Genomic DNA, 16,920 nt, shown 5'->3' with positions numbered 1-16,920 from the left:
ATATATATATATATATATATATATATATATATATATATATATATATATATATATATATATATGGTGATGGAAAGAAACTCAGGAGTAGCAGGAGTATTTTATTTCTCCAACGTTTCGCCCATAGGGCTTCTTCAGAGAGAATGACAGGCCTGTAGGCAAAGCAGTATATATATAGTACAAGTGGATCACGTCGCGGTGCGCTGGAAAGTGGAGTGCGCTGATTGGTCTCTTCCAGGTGGCCTCCCAGTAGCTGAGATGGTGAGCTGCGCCGCTGCGCGGGATAGGCAGACAAATCCTTCCCTGTGGTTTGTGGTTTCCTCCTCTGTGGTGATGTATGCTGCCTCGACTGTTTTCCTATCCTCTTCTTTAATCCTTTGCGTAGGGTCGTCGCTCCTACCCAGTTTGGTAGGTGGCCTTTGTCCCGGGCGTGCACCACTAGCGAGTTAGAGGTCCTGTGGTGGCGCATGTCATTTTTATGTTCATATATCCTCTTCTTCAGTCCTCGCCCTGTTTCGCCAATATAAGACGACGAACATCCACTGCACGGTATCTTGTAGATAACGCTGTCCTCGTTTTCTGCTCGTGGAGGGTTGTTGGTAACGATGTCCTTTGTTTTCTTCCCGCGCAGTGGATTATCCTCAGGCCAGTCCTCGCGAGTAGACGGGATACCGGTGCCGTCCTCTTCGAGTACGGCACGACCAGGAAATCCTCTTCCCTTCTTGCTGGATTTTCTCTTCTTTTCCAAATTTCCTCTGCTTTCCTCCTCAGTTTTAGGAGCATGCCTGGTGGATACATTAACCTTTTGAATGCTTCCACGATGTATGCGCACTCATCGTGTAAGAATTCATCACTGCACACTCTGAAGGCACGTAAGAAGAACCCTATTACTATGCCTGATTTGGTTTTCATATCGTGCCGTGAAAAGAAGTGGACAAAATCATCCTTGTTAGTGGGTTTTCTGTATACGGAAAATATCGCTCTTTCATTTTTTCGGTGAATCACGGTATCTAGAAACGGCAACACACCATTAACTTCCTCCTCCACTGTAAACTGTATGTGCTCATTTACTTCGTTGAGCTTACAGAGTTTGTCGTTAACGTTGGTGTCTGTCGGCATTATTACTATAATGTCATCAACGTAACGAAACCACAGTGATTCGCTCCCCATCACACGCACTAAACTCTCGCTTTCGAGTAACTCCATGTAGAGGGAAGCCATAACTGCACTTAGGGGGGAACCCATGGCTAAACCTCTGTGTTGCACAAACTCCTCATCATCGAACGTAAAGCACCCAAACTTCACACACAGAGACACTAGTTTTATGTAATCCGTCTTGTTCACTGGTAATTCACTTTCACTAACACTTTCGATTACTTTCTGCACCGCTTTCATTGCCCCAACCACTGGTACGTTCGTGAAGAGAGCCTTCACATCGAAGCTGGCCATCTTCTTCCCCGCAAGGTCCACGCGACGTATCCGTTCGATGAGGTCCGTAGAGTTGCGTAAGTGGGCGCTGCTGATGGTTCCCATTGCTGCTGATAGCGGTTTCGCCAATACTTTCGCGAGCCGGTGAGGAGCGCTTCCTATTCCCGATGTTATAGGCCTCATCGGGACTCCTGGTTTGTGTAGTTTTGGGAGCCCTCTCATCCTTGGTGGACGTGGTGCCTCTTCGAGAAAGCCAATTAGTTTCTTTCCTCTGTCTGTTCTAGATAAAATCTTCCTCACTTCTTTGCTGAACAAGGATGATTTTGTCCACTTCTTTTCACGGCACGATATGAAAACCAAATCAGGCATAGTAATAGGGTTCTTCTTACGTGCCTTCAGAGTGTGCAGTGATGAATTCTTACGATGAGTGCGCACATCTCAGCTACTGGGAGGCCACCTGGAAGAGACCAATCAGCGCACTCCACTTTCCAGCGCACCGCGACGTGATCCACTTGTACTATATATATACTGCTTTGCCTACAGGCCTGTCATTCTCTCTGAAGAAGCCCTATGGGCGAAACGTTGGAGAAATAAAATACTCCTGCTACTCCTGAGTTTCTTTCCATCACCCACCAACCCACCTGTTCCACATTGTTACAATATATATATATATATATATATATATATATATATATATATATATATATATATATATATATATATATATATATATATATATATATATATATATATATATATATATATATATATATATATATATATATATATATATATATATATATATATATATATATATATATATATATATATATATATATATATATATATATATATATATATATATATATATATATATATATATATATATATATATATATATATATATATATATATATATATATATATATATATATATATATATATATATATATATATATATATATATATATATATATATATATATATATATATATATATATATACAGGCAACCCCGTTTAACGAAGGTTCACACAACGAAATTTCGCTACAACGAAGGTTTCATTTTACTACCATCTGCTCATTTAACGAACACCAAACTCACTTTAACGAAGTTTTATCCAGGTAATTTTTTTTTTAAATTTGAAAGCCCAACCATATTACACAAGCTGACAGGCTTTTGAATACACCAGGAGCTGCTGGTACTAAGGCCTGCCTCAGGAAAAATCCTGGGACACCAGTAGAATAAAGATCAAGATCAAGATCAAGCCTCTCGTGGACAACACGCGCAACACTCACTCCTCAGTCAAAACATAACAGCGTCAGCAGCAGCTTGTCTTCCCTAGCTCAACTTACCACCAAAATGCCCTGCAATTGGCCTAGTGTTTGTAAGAAGCTAGATATTATTCACAGACACGAGAGGCCAGAAAACTATAGCAGTGCTGGCCACTATCTTGACTCCATATTATACTGTCTCAATTTTCAAGTCAGCAGACTCTATTAAGAAGGCTGGTGAGACCGTATCTTCCTTGCAAGCTAAAAGAACCACCTGAACTCATGACTCTACAATGGATAAAATGGAAAGCCTTGTGGAAATGTGGTACATAAGTTTTGTATGCAGTACAATGATGCGCACTTTGTTTACATTCCACAGGTTGCCGGTTAGTGTCTTTCCATTTCATTCTTCCTCCCTTCATAAAGTTAAGATCATCAACATTATAAAGTTACGTACATACATACATTAGTGTACATTATAATGACTTAAATTAAACTACCTAAATGTTTAACTTCATAATTTTTATTTTCATTAAACCTTTCACTGTACTATGATGCACTCTCGCTTTGCTTACTCTCAATGGAAGTTCAAAGCAGGGGTTAAACTTGTTGTAATTGGTTCGCTTAACGAAGTTTTGCGTAATGAAGTGTTTTTTAGGAACGTAACCCCTTCGTTAAAGGGGTTATATATATATATATATATATATATATATATATATATATATATATATATATATATATATATATATATATATATATATATATATATATATATATATATATTTTTTTTTTTTTTTTTTTTTTTTTTTACGAGAGAAGAGGGCCAGCCAATGGCAAAAAAAAGAAAGTTAGAAAAAAGCCCACTTAAGCGCTGGCTCTCCAAAAAGTACAAAAAGTGCCCAAACCGTCAGCCAGAATTAGGGGAGCAAATGCCTCGATACCTCCCTCTTAAAAGAAGACAAGTTGTAGGAATTTGGAAATACAGATGCAGGGAGGGAGTTCCAGAGTTTACCAGTGAAAGGGATGAATGATTGAGCGTACTGGTTAACTCTTGCATTAGAGAGTTGGATAGAATAGGGATGAGAGGAAGAAGAAAGCTTTGTGCAGCATGGTCGCAGGAGGAGGGGAGGCATGCAGTTAGCAAGATCAGTAGACAACAGTTACCATGAAAATAGCGATAAAATATAGAAAGGGATGCAACATTTTGGTGGTGAGAAAGAGACTGAAAACAGTTAGTCAGAGGAGGGGAGTTGATGAGACGAAGAGCTTTCGATTCCACCCTATCAAGCAAAGCTGTGTGACTGGAACCCCCCCAAACATGTGAAGAGTACTGCATACAGGGACGGATAAGGCGCTTATACAGAGTAAGCAGTTGGAGGGGCGAGAAAAACTGTCGGAGACGCCTCAGAACACCTAACTTCATAAAAGCTGTTTTAGCAAGAGATGAGATGTGAAGTTTCCAGTTAAGATTATGAGCAAAGGACAGACCGAGGATATTCATTGTGGAAGAGGAAGACAGTTGAGTGTCATTGAAGAAGAGGGGGATAGTTGTCTGGAAGATTGTGTCGAGTTGATAGATGGAGGAATTGAATTTTTGAGGCATTGAAAACTACTAGATTTTCTCTGCCCCAATCGGAAATTTTAGAAAGATCGGAAGTGAGGCGTTCCGTGGCATCCCTGTGTGATCTGTTAATTTCCTGAAGGGTTGGACGTCTCTGAAAGAACGTGGAAAGATGTAGGCTGGTATCATCAGCGTAGGAGTGGATAGGGCAAGAAGTTTGGTTAAGAAGGTCATTAATGAATAATAGAAAGAGAGTGGGTGACAGGACAGAACCCTGAGGAACACCACTATTAATAGGTTTAGGAGAAGAACAATAACCGTCTACCACAGCAGCAATAGAGCGGTCGGAAAGGAAACATGAGATAAAGTTGCAGAGAGAAGGATAGAAGCCGTAAGAGGGCAGTTTTGAAATCAAAGCTTTATGCCAGACTCTATCATCAAAAGCTTTTGTTATGTCTAACGCAATAGCAAAAGTTTCACCGAAATCTTTAAAAGAGGATGACCAAGACTCAGTAAGGAAAGCCAGAAGATCACCAGCAGAGCGACGTTGACGGAAGCCATACTGGCGATCAGACAGAAGATTGTGAAGTGACAGATGTTTGAGAATCTTCCTATTTAGGATAGATTCAAAAACTTTAGACAAGCAAGAGATTAAAGCTATAGGACGGTAGTTTGAGGGGTTAGAACGGTCACCCTTTTTAGGAACGGGCTGAATGTAGGCGAATTTCCAGCATCATGAAATGCAAAAACTTTAAAAAATCATATCTCATAACATATGGAGAAATTGAAAAAAAAGTGTTCTCTACGTTTCTTTAGACATCTTTCAAATATGTCCATGCCAAAGCACATTGCAAAACAATTTAAGATAAGGCATATACGACATTTTGAATGCAACTCTGTGGATGACGTCATGAAGTCATGATGTCATTACTCTATCACATTCATGTTCAGACATGCCAAAGACAACCAGTTGCTAATAATGTATTCTAAAAATTTCAAGTCATAAAACCTATAACTTTTTTTTAATGAATTTTTCAAATCTTGATTGCAGCATGCCCTTAAGGCATGAGTGGCCTATCAGTTATGGTAAGTACTTCAGGATGTGAAAATTAATTAGGAAGTACTTGTAGGGTGTTGCACAAATTACTGTACAGAACATACTTCAAGATTTGATTTTTCAAGTATTATCAAGTTAAAAATACTGTATACACCTGCTGTGTTTTGCTTAATTTTGTGAGAAATTAATGAGAAATTAGTGGGCTTCTGTCTCATTCCTTCTCCCCTTGGCTGACTATATATTTGAGTGGTGTTGCACAGCACTGAGTGATCATTTGTTTTTCAACAAACTACACAGTCAAAGCCTTATAGGAAACAGTTAGCATATGATAGATACTTTTTTGTTTATGTTAATGAAGAAAATGTACAGATAACATACCACTATGTTTATCGTTCAGTGCTACTTTTTAACCCTTAACCCACCACAATTGCTTATATAACCAAGTCTCTTGAACTCCTGTGACAATGTGATTCCTTATGTAATAATGAATTTTTATGGCATTTTGTTTGGATTTCCATGGTGGAATTAACTTCAGCTGTGTTGTTGTGATTGCTGGCAACTTATTTCCATCACGTTGGCTTCATATTTCTGAGTCCCCTCATTTGAGTTTTTGTAAAAAGTTTGAGATGTCTGGCAACTCTTCATGACTGGCTGAATGGGAGCCACCCTGTATACAATAGAAAATTTGGTAGGTGAAGAGAAAATTGGGGTTGTAAAGACAGCCACTACAAATTCTGGATATTTACAATAAGCCAAGAATTAGAAGAAGGAATCATATTGTGTGTAATTTATTATATGTATATTTTCTTCACTAACATGTCCAAAATCAATCTGTCATGTGGTAACTGTTTCCTGTAAAGCTTTGACCACGTAGAAACAAATGGTCGCTTAATGCTGCTTGCTGCCTCCTAAGTATTTACCAAACCAAGGAGGAAAGGAAGGAGTTAGCAGCCCACACAAACAAGCAGATCCTACAACACACAACTTATACATTAATTTCTCTCAAAATAAACTAAAACACACCATTTATGTATAGAGTATTTCCAATTTAGAATTACTTGAACTATCAAATCCTGAAATGTTTACCTGCAATAATACATGCATGATGTATTATTGCATAAGCACATATGCTGGGTTTTTTTTTTTTTTTTTTTTTTTTTTTTTGCAAGTAATTAAAATTCAAAATGTGTGGCAGGCTGTTTACTCGCCTTGTTGGCCCAACTAATTCTTGTAGCATGACTTTGTGTTTCATAAAGAAGTTTTAGTGTACACTCAACCCTCAGCTATCGCGAGTAATTGGTCCCTTAATATTGCCGCGATAGCTAAAAACGCGATAGCCATTGTTAAGAAATAATAGGAAAAATAAAATTGGATCTGATCGGCTAGAGTAGCAACATAATTCAACGAATTAGCACCTTGTTTTTCTCTCATCTTACTATGATTTATTGATACCATTCACATTTCAATATACTGGAGTAAATACAGACATGAAATGCACAAAAACAAACAACAAAACAAAACAAAATAAACAAGTTTACCTTCGTGTGTTGATTTGTAAGTGGGAGGGGGAAGGGGGCTCCGAGGCGTTGGCAGTGGTTACTGGTTTTCACCACCCCTCCGATGAGTCAGATCATTCATGAAGCCATGAAATTCCTCATCACTGTCTTCATCAAAGAGAGAGCTCGAAGAGGAAGGTTGAGGATTGTCATCAGGCTGGGCAGGTTGTTTTCGTTGCAGATAATCTCAGATTTTACACTGCCTGAGATTGTTTACATGAGCACGGTACATCTCCTCATAAGGGAACAGAGCCTGGTTTATGGCTGCAAACTTGCTCTCATTATTGATAAGAGTGTCCTGCTCCAAGATGTGATGAATTTGAAGGCCATATTCAAGCAGCTTCTTTATTTCACTGATTGGTAGTTTTTTCTTTTCAACACCAGCTGTCTCCTCATTCTCCTCAGGACTGGCTTCATCACACAAGGCATCCTCATTCAACATTTCTTGTACACTGGGTGCATCGGGTCGTAACATTTCTAGGATGTCGTCATCAGTAGTTTCAGCAAAACCAGAGCCAGAAATATGACGAGCCTCCACCTCTGCCGCCACTGTTTGTGGCTCGCCTGCTACCTTTACTTTCCTGTCCTCAGGCATGCCCTCGAGCAGATTACACCATGCATGGTTGATTGTAGCAGGAGTAACATCATTCCAGTACGACACTATTAAGTCAACAGCAGCCTTGACACTAAAACTTTTCCAATATTGTAGCACACGGCACTCTGATTCATTATCTCCCACTAGGTCTTCCTCCTCATTTTCACTTTCACTTTCAACCATTATCTGGAGAACAATGGCATCTTTGGTGGCTGCCCGCATCATTTGAAATTGCTGGCGAGAAAAGGCAGCTTTAACCACTGAAATTACTTCCAGATCAAGTGGTTGTATTAGTGATGTGGTGTTAGAAGGCAAAAACTCCACCCGAATATTGGGATGCACATCTGCAAGGAGTGTTGAGTGGCCAGGTGCATTATCCAAAACGAGGAGAATGTTGAAGCGGATGTTATTTCTCTTGCAGTAGTCCTCGACCTCAGGAATGAAACAATCCTTCAGCCAGTCAAGACCAAGCTTGGCTGACACATATCCCTTTGCAGAACTAAGCCAGTGCACATTTAACTTGTTCATATCTTGACCCCTTTAACCCCTTCAATACGGTGACGCCTATGTAGGCATCATGAAGCCCCAGTAGCATATACGGTGACGCCTACGTAGGCGTCATATTTCTTTTCTGAGCTTTCTTCAGTTCAGTTGTCCCGTATAGTGTGTTGGATACCAACTACACACGCCGTATGCTGTCTTTGAAATCCTAGTGCTCCTCCCACCATCCTTGTCTCCACCAATCACTAAAGATAAGCTACATGCCTTGTGTCTAAAATTTCCCAATGGCATAGACTGTTCCCATCTCTCTCTCTCTCTCTCTCTCTCTCTCTCTCTCTCTCTCTCTCTCTCTCTCTCTCTCTCTCTCTCTCTCTCTCTCTCTCTCTCTCTCTCTCTCTCTCTCTCTCTCTCTCTCTCTCTCTCTCTCTCTCTCTCTCTCTCTCTCATCTCCCTTTCCTCCTCCTCCCTCCCCCCTCTCCCTCTCGAAGATAAGTTACATGCGTCCCGCCTTGTAACATTCGTGACACACACACACACACACACACACACACACACACACACACACACACACACACACACACACACACACACACACACACACACACACACACACACAAAAGTTCTAATATCTCTCTCTCTCTCTCTCTCTCTCTCTCTCTCTCTCTCTCTCTCTCTCTCTCTCTCTCTCTCTCTCTCTCTCTCTCTCTCTCTCTCTCTCTCTCTCTCTCTCTCCTCTCCTCCCTCTCCCCTCTTCCTATCGAAGATAAGCTACATGCGTCCGCTTGTGTCTAAAATATTAGCAAATGCTCTCTCTCTCTCTCTCTCTCTCTCTCTCTCTCTCTCTCTCTCTCTCTCTCTCTCTCTCTCTCTCTCTCTCTCTCTCTCTCTCTCTCTCTCTCTCTCTCTCTCTCTCTCTCTCTCTCTCTCTCTCTCTCTCAGCGTCCACTTTCCTCTTTGAAGGCTATGTAGTGACTAAAAAATAGCAGCATAATACACAAAGACGACAAGTATGACAAGCTTGCACGAGTTTCCTGCGCTTGGGCACGCGGCACTACCTCCCGTATATCATACAGGCGGGCTTTTTTAACATCCGGCGCGAAGGGGTTAAGCCCTGGGACGTTTGGCATGATGAACAACTGGGCTTGAATCTGCAACTTCCTGAAGCATTCATAGCCAGTAGTAAGGTGAAGAGTTCTTTAATTGCCTTTCTTCCACGTACACGGGCTGATCTTGAAGAAATAAATGTGCGACATGGCATACTTTTCCAATAAAAGTTGGTCTCATCCATGTTGAAAATTTGATCAGGAGTGTATTGTCTGTCCTCAATTACATGACGCAGTTGTTTTGGGTATTGCCTGCTGCACTTGCAGCTTCTCCAGAAATCTTGATGTTTTTTATCTTGCGTTGAGCTAAGAATCTGTCAAACCATCTTTTAGATGCAAAAAATACTGGCGGTTGTTTAATGCCCCACTTTGCTGCCACTCCTTTATAAATTTCCTTTGCTGTATCCATGGCCTCCTTCGTGTCCACAGCCAAATTTCGTTTTGCCATGCAGTCAAAGTATTTGCTGAGGAGGTGCTCAGTCATGAGGACATTATTTGAACTTCGCACAGCATTATGTCCAGCAGTATCACTTGCAAGGTTCATATGTGCTTTAATGTGGTCCTTCTTGAGGTAAATACCTCTCACTGTAGACTCGTTGATACCAAACTTAGTGCCCACTGAACTTTTACTTTCAACCAATTTCACTATCATATTTCACTGCGTATGTAAGGTTCTTCTTAATTTCTTTCCCAGGTGCCGCTGTAGCCTTTCGCTGGGTCGGGTTGGGTGGTAGGGATCTCCATGGGTGGCCAGGAGGGGGAGTAGAGGCCATTGTCCGGATATAATACACACGTGACCTTGAGGTTCACCATGACACGCGCCATGCAGTCTACTGTGTCGGGGGAGCAGAGGAGTGGGGAAGCGGGAGTGTGCTGGCCAATCACAGCCTAATACGTCAATTCAGCCAATCAGCAAGTCAGGTGATATGATGTAGCCTTCACGTCAACATCCGGGATAAAGAGTGATTCATGAGCCGCGATAGCTCCACTAGGATCCGCGTTAGCAATGTAAGGGTGTTTTTTTATGTTCCCGCGATTGCTTTGAACTGCGTTAGCGAAACTCGCTATAGCTGGGGGTTGAGTTTACCTAAAACTGCTGGCGTGCCAGCCCATAGGTAATAGTATTAAAAATCAAGCAACCTGATCCGAATATAGGCTGGAAAGATGTGCCATAAGCAATATTTCAGGGTCTAGTCTTGAAAATCATACAGTACACCAGACAGTTGAGTATGCAATGCAGGTTTGAAACTGTCTAGCAATTTAAGTTTTACAACTGCATCAGGAGAGAATTCCATAGAGATACAATTTGATTACTGAAAAATCTAGCTTTGCAATCAATAGTTGGGAACCATTGTAACACCTTAAATCAATGATGCCTCATTGCTGTTTAATTAGGTAGTTGGAACAAGTCAGGTAGTTTTATGAGTGACTGATTCTGAAATATCTTCCAACATTTAATCAGGCCAGAATGAATATGTTGACCTTTAATAGAGCAGAGGTTGAGAGTTCAAAGTCTCTGAGAGTATGAAAAGGATTCTAATCTTGAGATCTGCTTAGTCCATTGTCTTTGAAGAAATTCAAGTTTCTTCAAGTCTCCAAGATATTGTGTGAACCACAGAAATGAGGAGTACTCAAGAATGGGTCTGATGTGTGTCTTATAAACAGGTATCATAAAGGAGGAGGAGTGATTAATAGTTGAGGGCAATAAATTTGTTGTAGGGACCACTCTGCCTGGTGTGCAGGTTGTGAAGAATGAATGTTGTCTGCAAGCCTTTTGTTATTAACTTTTAGTATCTGCTCTATCTGAGTTCTTAAGTCTTTCCAGAAAATGCTATCAAACAACGTATTTGATTTTATGTTTAGGGAGGTGGTGGTGTAGTGAATAAGGTGGTGACCGTGGAATTGGGCAGACGTCCACGTGTAGGTTCAAATCCCACCACATACCCCTTTGAAGCTATGCCATTTGTCAAGTGGTTTAAAGTTCCTACATGTCACCATGATACACAGGTTCTAAGTGGTTACACCAAAGATGTGCTTGGGTGGTGATATGGGGCCTTATATGGGTACCACTATAAATAAAATTACCTGCACCACTAATGGGCAGAAGCCAAACAGTGGTTCCCATATATACTCTTCAAGTATGCCTACAGGCACTATAGGCCATAACATAAGAAAAAAAAAGTTTTGTAAAGTACTGCATATTTTAACCCCAGAGTGCCAGCACTGTATATGTGATTGACTTTGAGTCTAATAGTGATAGTGGTGATTTGATTTGTGAGGAAAGTGAGATGCCAATGTTTTGCTGCTTGCATTATACCCAAGCAAGAAGGGTTTTTTAATCTTTTCCAGTTGTACGTTTTAATGACAGTGTGTTTTGTATTCTGTATATTATATGTTCTCATGTTGATGGTCTTCAGGTACATGGAAGGATGAACAGTGGCCTGATAACTGGACTGCAGTGACAGCTGATGGGAAGCTCTCAGCTCAGTTTGAAGAGACTCTCCTTGTGACCGATACAGGAGTGGAGATCCTGACGCAACGTAATGAGAAGAACGGTCAGCCATATTTTATGGATTGAGGTGGGGTGAAAGTTAGGACATGTATATTAAGACTATGCTATTTGTTTCTTTACCAACTGAGAGGTAATAATATGTTGAGACTATAAACTCTCTAAATATGAAGAATCAGACTTTCAAACCTGGAGAGTTTTGTTACTTAGATAATGTGGCATACAGGTGATCCTGATTTGTGGAACTATGTAAGATATGTCCCTGGGCATTAACACACCTATATTATTTGTAATTATTGCAGCACGATGTAGAATATCTATATTTTGTATTGAACTATAACAGTCTGTATCATTTATGCAGATAAACTGGCCAGATATTAAAGCTGTTCTTTGGTGAAGAAAGGTTCATAGCTTCAAGATGTCACTAGTCGTGATAACAGTGAGAGCTTGTTTGTCAATCTTTGCTCGTTTATAAGACATTGCAGGAATCTTAACTTTCTTTGTGTTAATTATATTAGAAACTAAACTATGTTAAGAATTTTTATCAAGTTGTATGTTTGTTGAATTGATACATAAGATTTATGAATGATACATGATACAAATGTGTCCAATAAAAAGTTTTAGGCCCTCATATTTACACTGTCCATTTGAAGGCCTGGCTTACACTTCCATTCTGACTTGTTTATTTATAGTAATGAATTTCAGTAAATTTTTAGCAGCTGTCTTAATTCCCAGATAAATGTGTCCTCTTGAGGTTTAGTGCTAGCCATAGAATGGTTAATATGCAGTTTCTTTTAGCCAAAGCTAAGTTGGAGAACCTTCTTTATTTATTTATTTCATTTGCTTATTGATTGATTGATTGATTCATTCATTCATTTCCTGTAAACTGACTGATTTTATTGGTCTAACCCCCACAAAAATCTTAAATGTTTCATCTTTTTGTTAGATCCTTCTGGTCCCAGCTGCCAGTCCATAATTTTGGGGTGATAGTGGGATATAATGTTTGTGAGTCCTTTGGAAAGGAAAGAATTTCACGTAAAATGTCCAGAGAAAAAATAATTTTCTATTCCAAATGAAACCAGTACACTTCTTTTCTTTTTGTAGATCACTGGCTTTTAGAAGCTGCATTTTTTTTTTTTTTTTTTTTTTATGAAAGATGCTTTTCACAAGAAAATTTTAATATCACACATAGCAAATAAGTTTTCTACTTCATTGATGAAGAAAATAAGTTTTCTACTTATTGATGAAGAAAATTCATACATTTGCTAAATACATATTTAGTAACAATGCAATCCCTAACCAACATTACTTTCAGAAACACCTCTCAAAAGTCTCTAGCAATACAAAATGTATTGAAGTCATTGTCATATTGCACATATCTCAAGCCTCTAAACCAATCACATCATCATGTTGTATGTATATAAACAGTTGCTAAAATTTCCAATATGCAAATGTTTCTAACTTTGAAACTGCACTGCCAGTGCTGTTCAGTAGCCTTTAAAAGGCTGTAAGAGAGATTTTCAAGACATCATTACTGTGGGCCCCAGTCCTACACTGCCTGTGAAAATTATTGGTTAACAAAATAGGTAGAGAAATATATATTAAGACAGGCAGCTTAACATAGCCTCAGTGAGGCTACATAGATATTTATACATTAACAAGAACTACATATTACCCTGTTCTTAGGTAAGATAAAGAGTGCAATGAGTCTGCATTTGGCTTCAGATGCCCCAGTAAATTACAAAAGAAAGCAGGTCTGGATGTATCTCTTCTACTTTCTTTCCTGCTATATGCATTCACCCAACATGTTATTAAAACTTTGCCCCAGTTTTCCTTACTGCTATATGCACTCACCCAATATATTGAAACTTCTCTCCTGTTTCCTTTCTGCTATGTGCATTCATCCAACATGTTATTAAAAGTTCTCTGCTGATACATATATTTTTATATCCAGTATCCAATCAGATATAGTATATGGAACATTTCTGTATGGCATGTCCAGGACAGGAAGAGTGTACAGCTTAGAATAAGACTGATCGCCAGTAAAGTTGTTATGTGTATTGTTTTACAAAGAAAGGAAACAAGAAGTGGAAATGAATTATTTTTACTTGAAAGGAAGTCATGAAGAATACAATATAATTAGAGGATATTTCTCTAGCAAAATACTGAAGAAAAGTGTGAAATTCAGGATTGATGGATAACAGATTGGAATAGAAGAAAATGATGTTAAATAAATGAATTAATCAACATATATAATAATAATAATAATGATAATAATAATAATAATAATAACAATAATAATAATAATAATAGTAATCTATCTATCCACATACCGTGCTAGCAGTCCCTAAGGCAGTGCCCTAAACAAGGTACCACACCACACACACACACACAAACCTCGAACCCTCGACATCCGCATTATCAGCACACACACACACACACACACACACACAGGCTGACCATGGAAGGAGGTGGACGTGTGTGTGGGTCTCTCCACTCTCCCTCTCTGAGAGCATACACGGCGGTCCTGCCTTGTTTTCTATTGGTGCTTTTATTAATTTTACTGGATTTTAATATGTTCATTTCCTAACTTTTATTTGCTTTTAAATCTTACCTTTCACTCATTTCTTGATGATGTGTAATTGGTAAGTGCCTAAGTGGTAGTTTGTTTTGGTGTTGGATTGTCGCTGTGTTCCTGGTCTGGCAGGTTGGTGCCTCACTTGCCTTGCCCAGTGCTGTTATTTTATCTGTTTTTCGGATATTGCCAGCCAGCCAGCCAGCCAGCCAGTCAGTCATTGAAGTGTGTGCTTTATTACTTCTTTATTGGTCCTTATTTTCCTTTTACAATTGAACAGCTTTTGATAGCTTTACAGTTGTAGACAGTTTGTTCCTTAGTGTTCAATTTTAACACAGTTTTGGCTTGCTTTGAGGACATTTTCAGACAGTTTGACATGTTTTAAAGGAATTTTAACACAGTTTGGTGTGTTTTGGGAACATTTTAAGACAGTTTCACGTGTTTTTAAGTCATTTCAACAGAGTTTGGCATGTTTTGAGAACATTGTAAGACAGTTTGACATGTTTTAAAGGCATTTTAACTGTTTGGCTTGTTTTAAGATATTTAAGTCAGTTTGACATGTTTTAAAGGCATTTTAACAAAATTTGGCATGTTTCGAGAATATTTTAGAACAGTTTGACATGTTTTAAAGGCATTTTGGCTCGGTTTAGCATGTTTTGAGGACATTTTAACAGTTTGACATGTTTTACAGTTATTTCAATACAATTTGGTAAGTTTTGAGAACATTTTAAGACACTTTGACATGTTTTAAAGGCATTTTAACAGTTTGGCATGTTTTGAGAGGATTGTGGGACAGTTTGTGTATGTTTTGAAGGCATTTGGGACTGCCTTCCATACACCCTTCCTAATGTCATTCAATTATTAGAAAATACACACACACACACACACACACACAGTATATTCCTGCTCTTTTTCCATCTTTTCCAAGAGAGATGTGGCTTGGAAAAGAAGGAAAAAGAGCAGGAATATACTAAATAAAGAGAATTATAGAGTGGCAAGAAATGAGTATGTGAGGGTAAGGAGGGAGGAAGAAAGAAAATTTGAAAGATATTGTAGACAAGAGTAAGGAACATCCAAAATTGTTTTGCAGGTTCATAAATAGTAAACTTAAAAAGAGGAGTCCATTGAAAGATTAAAAGGAAAGCAAGGGATAGTAGATGACCCTAAGAATATTGCGGAATTGCTAAATAATAGGTTTCAACAAGTATTTACTAAAGAAACAATGTTTGTAAAGCCTCAGAATGTACAAGGAAATGTGTACATGGATGATATTAAGATACCTAAAAAGGAGTTATATAAAATGTTGGAGGAACTTAAAGATGATAAAGTGATGGGACCAGATGAAGTTTCAGGCAAATTATTGAAGGAATGTAGAGAAGAATTGATAGATCCATTATATGATAATGTAAGGTGCTCATTAGAAACCGGGGAAGTACCGATAGAGTGGAAAAGAGCTGAAGTGGTGCCCATTTATAAGGGAGGCAGTAAAGAAGAGCCTCTTAACTATAGACCTGTGTCTTTAACAAGTGTGGTCGGTAAGATTTGTGAGAGGGTGATAAAGAAATATTGGATACGGTTCCTGGAGGATCATAAGTTATTATCGGATCATCAATTTGGCTTTAGGAAAGGGAGGTCATGTGTAACAAATCTACTGAGCTTTTATTCAAGAGTGGTTGACAAAATACAAGAGAGAGAGGGATGGATAGACTGTATATTTGGATTTAAAAAAAGCTTTTGACAAGGTACCTCCCGTGAGACTGCTATGGAAATTAGGGATTTATGGAGGACTGAAGGGAAAAGTGTTAAAGTGGATGGAAAACTACTTGAGATGGAGGGAGATGAGAACGGTAATAAGGGATGCAAAGTTGGACTGGTTGGTGGTGGAGATTGGAGTCCCACAAGGTTCAGTGCTGGCACCAATACTTTTCCTTGTCTATATTAATGATATGCCAGAGGGAGTAAACAGTTATATTAATTTGTTTGCTGATGATGCGAAGTTGTGTAGGTATGTAAAGAGTGAAGAAGATTGTGAAATTTTACAGGCAGATCTGGATAGGATTTGGGAGTGGAGCAAGAGGTGGGAGATGGAATTTAATCTGAGCACAAGTCATGTAATGGAGATGGGGAAGAGTGGAAGATAGCCAAGAGGGTCATACAAGATGGGTGAAGGAGTAATGTTGAAAAAGGTGCAAAAGGAAAAGGATTTGGGAGTGATAATACAAGACCATGGACAGTTTGAGGCTCATATTGACAAGATGTTTGGAGAAACATAATTTGATTAGAAATATTGGATTAGCCTTTCATTATATGGATAAAGATATGATGAAGAAATTAATTAGTACAGTAATTAGACCAAGATTGGAATATGCTGGGGTGGTTTGGTCCCCTTATATAAAGAAGCATATAAGGAAGTTGGAGAGATTGCAGAGAATGGCTACAAAAATGGTACCGGAATTGGCAGAAATGACCTATGAGGAGAGATTAAAAGAAATGAATTTGCTTACCTTGGAACAAAGAAGAGAAGAAATGAATTTGCTTACCTTGGAACAAAGAAGAGAAAGAGGAGATTTAATACAGGTTTATAAACTGTTGAACGGTTTGGATGAAGTGGATAATGAACAAATGATGTTGAGAAAGGAAAATTTAAATAGAACTACGAGATTGCATAGTAAAAAGATAGTGGAATTGCTAAATAATAGGTTTCAGCAAGTATTTACTAAAGAAACAATGTTTGTAAAGCCTCAGAATGTACAAGGAAATGTGCA

At 38.8% G+C, this 16,920-nt stretch overlaps 1 protein-coding gene across 15 annotated transcripts in view; it reads left to right on the top strand.

The window, feature by feature from the left end:
• The window catches only part of LOC123508360 (methionine aminopeptidase 1-like), a 132,016-nt gene extending 118,503 nt beyond the window's left edge, over positions 1 to 13,513 (top strand). For all 15 annotated transcript variants that reach the window (XM_045262010.1, XM_045261998.1, XM_045262002.1 and 12 more), the window contains one exon: positions 11,489 to 13,513. In XM_045262010.1, coding sequence (XP_045117945.1) covers positions 11,489 to 11,649 — 161 coding nt within the window. In that variant the 3' untranslated portion in view covers positions 11,650 to 13,513. The remainder of the gene's footprint in view (positions 1 to 11,488) is intronic.
• Positions 13,514 to 16,920: the final 3,407 nt, after the last annotated feature.

Source organism: Portunus trituberculatus, chromosome 24, assembly GCF_017591435.1.
Source record: "Portunus trituberculatus isolate SZX2019 chromosome 24, ASM1759143v1, whole genome shotgun sequence".
In the NCBI taxonomy this organism is placed as follows: Eukaryota; Metazoa; Arthropoda; class Malacostraca; order Decapoda; family Portunidae; genus Portunus; species Portunus trituberculatus.
The sequence above is the reverse complement of the archived record's forward strand: the minus strand, read 5'-3'. Positions and strand labels throughout refer to the sequence as shown.